Source organism: Cyprinodon variegatus, unplaced genomic scaffold, assembly GCF_000732505.1.
Source record: "Cyprinodon variegatus isolate N-32 unplaced genomic scaffold, C_variegatus-1.0 Scaffold217, whole genome shotgun sequence".
Classification (NCBI taxonomy): domain Eukaryota; kingdom Metazoa; phylum Chordata; class Actinopteri; order Cyprinodontiformes; family Cyprinodontidae; genus Cyprinodon; species Cyprinodon variegatus.
In genome coordinates this window covers 906,837-916,247 of record NW_015150670.1, presented here as the reverse complement: position 1 = coordinate 916,247, position 9,411 = coordinate 906,837, and the positions used below count along the sequence as shown (strand labels likewise).

General features: G+C 36.6%; 1 protein-coding gene across 2 annotated transcripts in view; it reads right to left on the bottom strand.

Annotated features, from left to right (window-relative positions):
- The window catches only part of kcnn3 (potassium channel, calcium activated intermediate/small conductance subfamily N alpha, member 3), a 107,317-nt gene that overhangs the window by 30,245 nt on the left and 67,661 nt on the right, over positions 1 to 9,411 (bottom strand). For both annotated transcript variants that reach the window (XM_015380586.1, XM_015380587.1), the window contains exons 5-6: positions 8,666 to 8,787; positions 4,299 to 4,440 (exon numbers count right to left, since the gene is read on the bottom strand). In XM_015380586.1, the coding sequence (XP_015236072.1) occupies positions 4,299 to 4,440; positions 8,666 to 8,787 (264 nt within the window). The remainder of the gene's footprint in view (positions 1 to 4,298; positions 4,441 to 8,665; positions 8,788 to 9,411) is intronic.

Genomic DNA, 9,411 nt, shown 5'->3' with positions numbered 1-9,411 from the left:
TATGTGTATTTGTGAAAATTGAGACCGATCTAGCTCCATACTTAGATGATGAAAGAGCACAAAGCTATTTGAAAAGCAGTTATTCTCTGAAACCTGATGGAACATGGTTATAAAAAGAAAGTGGCCACCAAGGCAGGAAAAAACTCCTCTCATGTTTGCATCACAGAGTGCACTAAAAGAAGCATAACTCCAAGGGTCTGAAAATTGGAGTTGGTGCAGGAGTAATAAAAGCCTGTTTTGTTCAAATGGTCAAGTAAAAAAATATTTTTTTGCTCAAGTCTATAAATAAAACCCTCAACATTTTACGCAATATGCTTATGGCCTAAATTGTTTTAGTTCAAAATAATGTTTTTCGTTTATCGTCATTACATAACTATGGAGAAAAAGAGATGATTTGAGTGGGGTTTTCTGTGGACAGGACTCAGCAGCAACTGACAGATTTTTAAAGATAAATTATTTGAAGGGTTCTATATATGTCTGAAGGGCTGAATTTAAACAACCTTAACAGTAGCTGACTATTTAAAAGTATAAGGATGTTAAGCCTTTTTCCAGAAAATCCTTCAAATATTACACACTTCCACCATTCAGAGCTCCTGAATCAAATAGATGAATGCTGCATCAGCATACAGTCAAATTCTACAGTCCAGATGGATTGATTCTTTGGTTCATGTGCGTTGTAGCAGAACGACATGTTAAAGTTGCAGGACACCGGTCCTAGAGGGCTGGAGTTTGATGTCCATCTGTTAAACTGTGGTTTTTATGGTGCAAATGCTCAGTGATAAAATCTTTTTTTTTTTTTTAGTTTTGAAAATTATTAATAAAATAATCTTAGGGCTGGTCTAGAGCCTCTTACCACCATCCTTTCAAAGCCTGTGCACAAATGTATGGCTTACCAAAAATGCTATTAGCCAGCAAAATAATATTATAAAACCCACATGCTTGTGATTTGTCTCATTTGAAAGCTAAGACTTTCTAGTTTCTGGAGATATATGTACAGACTCTGTAGGTTTTACACAACCAGAGCTGTGTGACTTCAAACAACGACCTTTGGTGGATTATTGCAACACATTAGTTTATTTTTTGGGAAATACAACTAGATGTTAATTTTCTCTAGAGTGTTAGGACATGTTTTTGTGTGTTTTGTGTGTTTAGGACCGCCAGAATCCAAAACACACATTGCCAGGTCATTTTCCTTATGATTGCTTGATTCTAAAGAGGTATAATATGTTGGGTTTCACTTTGATATGAGCGTGATGTTTGATGTATGGTTTGAGATAAAATAACTAAATACCCTATATAAGCCAACCCAAAAAAGGAAGTGACTCTGCGCTCACCTTCCATAATGTTCACCCTCTCTAGAATATGTCTCCAAATCTTTTTAATGATAATCAGATGTTTCTGTTGAATGAGATGAGCCTTTTCATTATTTTTCCTCTGCAGCAGTTTAGGCTCTCTTCCCATAGATGCTGATTTTGTGCGAGATGTAGGCCTATATCATGCAGTCCGTTGTCAGGTGTCCTGTATTGTTATTATCTGATCCCTGTGAGACACTTAGCCCATGTCAATCTCAATTTTAAAACAAATGTCTCAAACTGTTCACAGCATTTTGAGGCTTTTAAACTCTCCCACCATCTACCCGCTGACAACAAACATACAACCGCCCACATGTGCTCACTAACACCTGGAACACCCCCAGGTAGCTTCAGGACAGTGGTATATTCCTTCATGTGTTGTCATAGTAACATCAGTGAGAATTTCTCTCTTGCAAACTCATTACATTAACTCTCAATCACACACATACCTGTATACACATACAAATGATAAAACATATCCTGCTTTGACAGGTCTATAGGCTGTTATTTTTGTTTTGTTTTTAAGACTGTAAAACTCTACCCTATATTTTCCAATGAGGCAACATTCCCAGTAACCATCTGATGTTCAATAAAAATAAAACACTCTGACCGCTCAGAGGAGCGCATGTTTGTGTGTGTCTTTGTTTGATGAGTGTGTGTGTGGGCGCCATGCCGAGAGAGCACCTGAGGGGGGGGGCACTCCAGCCTGCAGAGTTTGGCTTGGGACTATCTGTATCCACCACTCTGTTTTATGTCTGTCTCTTTCTGTGTGTGTTGAGGTGAGTGTTTTACTCCATGACAAACATCTATTGGATAATTCACCCAATAAATGGGGTCTGTGTGTGTCTATCTTGTGTGTTTGCTCACACATATAATGGACCGCAAAGTGAGGAAGGTGGGTGAGTTGGCAAATACAGAAAAAGATGTTGAATACAGTGAAGATGAAAGAATACACACATTGTTTTTTTTGGGGAGAAATCTGAATCATCCATCTGATTTTTTGGAAAGATACGTCTACACACAGCTCAATGATCTTTTTAAGTTTTATTTTTGGAGATTTATTTCATATCTATTGATGGTTATAGACATACAATATTTTTAAACAAGGCTGTTATCCTCTTTTTTTCCAAGTTACTACAGAGTGTGACAATGAGAGCCCTTTCAAAATCTTTTTGTGCTGCTATGCACACTTATCCCTCAATGTGGTAATGCAGCCAACCTTGCCTCTGCTCTCATTACATCATTAATAGAGGGACCAGAAGGATGTTTAAAAAAAAAAAAAGCAAACAGAGAGGCTGTAAAAGTAAGGTGAATTGTAGAAGCTGGGTGACCTTATTCAGAAGCACACAAGGGGGGATTATGAGATAAGTTATGGAGAAGGAAGGGGGAATAAAATGGCTTCTTTATCACTGTAGTAACTTTACCTAAAATAAGTTAGGTCAGCTTTGGCAAAAATTCAACCAAACATTTTGATGAGGATCATGGTATTTAGTTGTGGATAAAATTTAACATTGAAATGTTCCTCGCAATATTGATATATGCAAAACTGCAACTGAAAATAACTGGTTTGATTCGATAGTTAATGACGAAGTACATTGGATTCATGCACTGGATCCTCATCCGTATAATTTCATTGTCTATTTACCTTTTAAAATTTTTGGAAAGGTTTGATGATATTATGATTTTTGCCAAGTTCTGATTTAGGCTGAAGCAGGTCATTGTATTAAACGTATAGCGGAGGATTTTATTCCAAATTTTTGAAACACTAACAAAAATGCACATGCACAACCCTGTATCCGCTCTCTAGAGGGAACGACTATTAAACGTGTGCAAGAGCATGCACAGGCCCATTTCTCCTCCTGCACGCTCTGTTTCAAAGTTGCTGTTTGCATCACTTATACAAGGTTACTTTCCAAAAGAAGATTTGCAATTTTTTCACAATGTCGGACTCACGACTGGTAAGTCAAAATGGGGACGAGCACAAAGGACGGCCTTACGTAAACATATCACGAGAATGATGGATAATTAGGAGGACCACTTATTTTGATGATCCACCCAGATAAAGAACATCCTTTACTATACCTTTAAATGGAGGCAGGCTATGGATTTTTTTGAAGGAAACATTAAAACAAGATGCCTCCCTCAACTGCCAAAAGAAATCAGCAGACCAAGATAAGACGTGTACGTCCTCAAGCCTGGATCCTCCTTTGGAACTATTTTCAGACTGTTAGCTGTGTCACATTCAAGTATGTAAACCCCACAAAAAGCTGGTTTAGAGTTAGTACTAAGAGGTAATTTTCTTTCTTAAAATAGTGCAAAAAGCTTTGACAGCAAACAAATGAAGAGATGGCTTGATTAAAAGGATCAGAATTGTGCCAAAAAAGAAAAGCAAACAAGAAAGTGAAAAAGTTGAGAAAGAAATATCCCCAGCAGTGTAAACAGTGTTGAAGTTGTTTGCTTGAACACTGCAACTAGCAGATGGACGGTAGATAAAAATAAACACATGGCCTTGGGGAGAAGGAGATGGACGAGAAGAAGGGAAGATCAGAGAAAAAGGAAAGAATATGGTGAAATGTAAGGGGTAGATTGTGGCAAAGATAGAAATTGAAAGAATGATAGAGATGGTGAGAAAGTGAGAGTGGGAGGACATGGCACATTGAAAGGTAGGACCTTCATTATGCAATAAGGACAGAAACACAAACAACACACACAAAAACACACACAAACTGCTAATGTGCTCTTGTTTGGACGCCTACGCAACCAAAACACACAGAAGCACAGATGCAGCTAATTCGGGGAGGATTGCCCAAATTACACAAGGCAGGATTGCTCTAGCAAACGACAGCATGCTCTCCAATCTGCTGACCTTTGAACAGGGAGAGGACAAAGCCTAGGGGAGACTGTGAGGGACACAGGAGAAGGAGGAGGGAGACAAAATGTACTGACCATGATGCCTGTGAGCAGACAGACTCCTTTGCCACAGTAGGTGTGAGGGACCATGTCTCCATAGCCGATGGAAAGAAAAGTGATAGAGATGAGCCACATTGCTCCCAAGAAGTTACTGGTCACATCCTGGGCATCATGGTACCTAAAGAATAAATAAATAAACAATACAATGAAAAACATCAATAAAGGTTTAAGTACTATCTCTTAATAAATTTGTGCATATTAAGTAAAATAACTTTTTACATGAAAACTGCAGAGCGTTTGTAATCTGGCTCACGGAGGTTATCATTTCTAGAATCAGGTATGATTGATTTCACCAGATTTTCATAGCTTAAGAGTGAAAACCTAAAATATATCAAACTTTGCCAGATTATTTGTAGCTTTTCCTTTTAAAATCTTCCCAGAGATCTGCTGTTGAATATAGCTCTGGACATTAAATGGACCATTATAACTTGTGAATATTTATGTGATATAAACAACTGTTGCAGCACTGGCTTTAAGAAGGTAAACCTCTGGCCTAAATTCAAGTCTTTTGAAGCATCAAAGTTTTCTTCCAGTGTTGTCCTCTAATTAGTACCATTTATCATCCCATCACCTTTGACCAGTTTCACTGTCAATAATAGGGATAGTATAGACTGGCCAACCGGACTGACTTATACAGGGCATACTATAAGTCAGTCTGGTAAGACTCAATACTCTCCGGTCTAAAAAAGACTGGATCAATCACAGCGTGGAGGGCGGGTCCATTATATCACAGTGACTTTCTGTAACAATAACAGTCAAGATTGCAGTTGAAATGGAGCAATGCTCTATTGATGCCCTTTATCATGGCCTGAAAAAACTGTTTGCATTGTGAGAGCTTTTCTTCAAAAAATGATGCTTTTGCATGATTGGTTTGAACCTGATGACACATACTCACCTTTGATAATGATCTCTACCAGCTCTTTACTAGACTGACAATATGGACAAAACTAATACTTCATTATATTGATAGACAGAATATAATTTTAAATACACATTGAAAAAATAAAACCTTGCAGAAAAGAATATCCACTAGACGAATCCTACATTAACCTAACAATTATTTTACCATGTTTGCAACATTCATCCAATATAACACTACAACCTTTTTTTTTTCAAACAAAAACACATAAAACTAAACAAAAACAGAACATCAGTCATTGAAAAAGCCCTAACCATAGATTGGAATGTGTATTGAAATTTCTGACCTGTGATTTCACAGCACTTGGATACAATTATATTTTGATATATATTAACACATTATTTCATCCTAAGTACTTGGATGTTGAGGACTCAAGTGTGCCTGAGTATGTAGGAGCATTAATAGTATTATTTTTGACAGATTCTTCAAACTACATTTTGGATGCAGGTTCTTCTGGGATGCATGGTTCTTTTCGTTGTTTCTGTTGACGACTACGATTTTGGAACATTTTCTATGGTGACAAACCCCTGCTTTAAAGACCTCTACAGGTAAATTTACCTAAAAGGCTTAAACTTTCTCCAAATATTTCTCTCTGACCTGTCTACTCTGTTTCTTAGTCTCTGTAAGAAACCAATGAGGTCTTCCTAAGCAGCTGTATTTATACTGAGATTAAATTACACCTGGGAGCTGGTTGTACCCTCTGAAATCTAATAATTTATTTATAGTTACAGAAAGGGAGCTCCTTTTTTTTTTTTTTAAACATTTCACTCTAAAAGTCCAATCAAATACTTTGATATTTATTGCTATGAAGTGATAAACTGTCAAACAGTTCAAAGGAAAGTATGTGAATACTGCAAAACACTGAAATAACAGTCAAACCTGACATGCTCACTGGCTCAGTCTGCAAATGTGGGCGTCAAAACTAAAACACGTGTCCTGCTATTTTTCCTAGCACTGAATAAAATACATTACTGCAACTACATCATTCCTGTTCCCATAGCTACCAAAGCCAGCACAGATAAAAAAAAAAAAACTGCTTCTCTTTCAGGAAAACTATTCAACACACACAAAAAATTGTAACCTTGGTAGTTTGCTCTAAACACTATACATACACTCATAGCAAAGAAGTTTTTTTATTAACAAATTCTTTACACATTCTTTTAGTGAGTTTAAACTCTTTTAGTATAAACCTAATTTGCAGAGGAGAGAAAATGTCAATTAAAGATGGATGTGAAGTCAGGCAGCCCAGAAGCCAGTCAATGATGTCTTTAATCAAGCTTATTAACCAAGTGACATTTCCTGTTATCTCTGAGATTATCTTCAAACGCGTGAGAACTCATCAAAACAGTGAGTCATTTCTCACCTTCTATGCAATGCTACATCAGAACCATTACACAACTCATGAAGTTAAATTACCATCCTTTAAATGCAACAGAGCCATGTGATACCACATGAAACACTTCTTAAGAAACGGTTTTTCCAACATCTGGAAGCTGAGCCAGCATCAGTATTCAGCAGAGTGAAAAGTTTGACAGTGTAATAAGAAGAAATGCGTCTTTTAGAATGTGTATGTAAGGAAAAACAGCTTACCATGTAACTTCGGCAAATATTTAAATATGTCATTTAAAATCAGCTGATCATCAAATAAATAGCAGTTATCAGCGTTTATCAGTGCCATGGAATGAAATAATAATTGAACTTTATTGATCTCACATTGGAGAAATTTACTTCTGCATTTAACCCATCCCCTTAGACAGGACAGGTGGCGCCCGATGAGGGTCTCGCTCATAGAGCCAGAGTGCCAGTCTGTGCGAGTGGGGCTCGAACTCAGAACCTCAGGATTCCAGGCTCTGTGCTCTAACCGCTTGGCCGCCACTCCCCCTGGCTCCAGTAGTTTTTCGTATCATATCCAGAGTATCGCTGAAAATAGCTGCTTCAACCACTTCTAAAACCGTTCCACTTTCTCTTTACCTAATTTATATTTTTTATCTACTTTATTGACAGGCTATATTCTTTTATAAAAACCACATTTAAAGATTTTACTTTGAGTGAATTCAACATGTTTCAGTCACATGGATTTAATGTGGGGTCTAAAAAAAAAACTCAGTTGACAGACGAGCGACATGCAAATCATCCTTTTTTTTTTTTTTTTTTTTTTACAATACCTGAAGAACTACTAAAATTATGTTCACATTACACATAAATACATTTATTAATTCTTTGGCTAAAAAAGGAATTACCCATTTATTGGGATTATAACATCTAAAGCCGCTGTTTGAAATAGAGGCCCGTTACTCTTGCTGCTTGTGTGAATTATTTCATGCAGCCAGAAGTACTCCTGGTGATATAAAAACCTCTTAGGTTTTATTTTAGTTAGGTTTTATTTTTCCTGAATTTTAAAATAATGCTTCACTAGCAATTCACCAGGCCAACTATAAAACTTTGCAGCTGAGAGAGCTTTGAGTCTCATTCCCAGACTGCGGCGTGCACTTCCTATACTGTTTGATTATAAGAAAAAAAGAATTTTATTGTGTTTTTTTTAATACTTTTTAAAACTTTATATTAGGAACCACATTTTAATGAAACCATATGGTATTTTTTTTTTAAAGGGATCTGAAAACAGTGTTTTTATCTTAAATCTTTGATGAGCATCTTATTAAAAGAAAGGCTTAGTCCAAATACATTTTTCATATTTTTATCTGAATTACTTTTTCTTCTTGTCTGACAATTTTACAGTGAAGTAATCATAATGCTGCTTTAAATAAGCTAAATAAACTCAAAAACATATTCTTTATAACTCAAATTATTTCCAAAAGAAAATAAAGCAAGTCTATCAAACATTTTGTTAGTAATGTCTTTTGCACTGAAGTTGTACTGCTGCTGATATGAGTTACATTTAGCCAGTCTTATTGGTTTAACAAGATAGAGAGTTAAGACTGTCTTCTATTTGCAATGTTCTGTAAGTTAGCATAATTCAAAGATGATATAGCAACTGAAAGCCACAATATAGACACAATATCTGCATACCATGGATAAGGTTTCATGGTTATCTGATAAATACAAGAATATTCATCTGTACATTGCTTGTGTAAATTCTTTAGTAGGGTCAAAATAAAGTTGCAAGGTGATGATATAATAAATACACAGAAGTTTGTGGATTTTCTACCACAAAATGCAAAACCTCAAGTGATGCAACAACTTTCATCAGTGTGTAAATTCTTACTTTTGTTTAAACAGAATAATCAAAGAAATTTGCCAAACCACTGACTGAAACAAATTGAAAATATAATCCTGAAAATAAACACACATTCTGATGTTTCCCATATTTTTTATTTAATTTTTTTCAGCCAAATGCAATGATAAACTCACTGTAACATAATATCCACATCTATTTACAGTCAAAAATGCTAAGTTCTCTACTGACCTCTCACACACTCGTACAGTCCAGGCAGCGATGATCCAAAGGGAAATGCTGAAGACCAGCAGCACCGTCCCGGGGCAGATGGTCATGAGGGTTTTCATTACAAACCTTGTGTTAAAATGGACCTGAAATGCACACAATTGCAAAAACACACTTTATAAATACATTGTTGTTGATAAAGGACAGAGTAGAGCTGACTGAATCTAAAATAGTTATCCTATGATCCTCTAAATCTTCAACTGGAACCCTAGAAGATCACAGCTTTTTCTAATTAGTAGGACTCTGACAAACTGAGAGCAAAGGGAGTAAAGAGCAGGTCTTGACCTCCATCTTTGGTCAAGCTTTACAGTGTCTTTGAGTAATTGGCCTGTTTCTGAGTAGCTGTTAAACGTGAGTCATTTGTCAATAAGAGGCAGACGGTGAGGTTCTGGCAGATGGATCATTTGATGGTTGTGCCCTGAAAGGATAAAGGGGACGATAAATGAGTTGTCATTTTAGAGCAGAATTTCAGTGGCAGCTTCACCTCCTCTCCTTGTCACTGTGAGCCTTAGGGCCAGAGGAATGTCATCATATTTACAGCAGCAAACTGTTAAATTACTAGTTTGAAGTCTGATTCATCTGTACATTGCTGTTCGGCCTGTTTTACACCTGGTTGGCTGATAGATGATAGATGAATGGATGGGTGGATGCATGGGTGGGTGAAAGGATGGATGAATGGATGGATGGATGGATGGATGGATGGATGGATG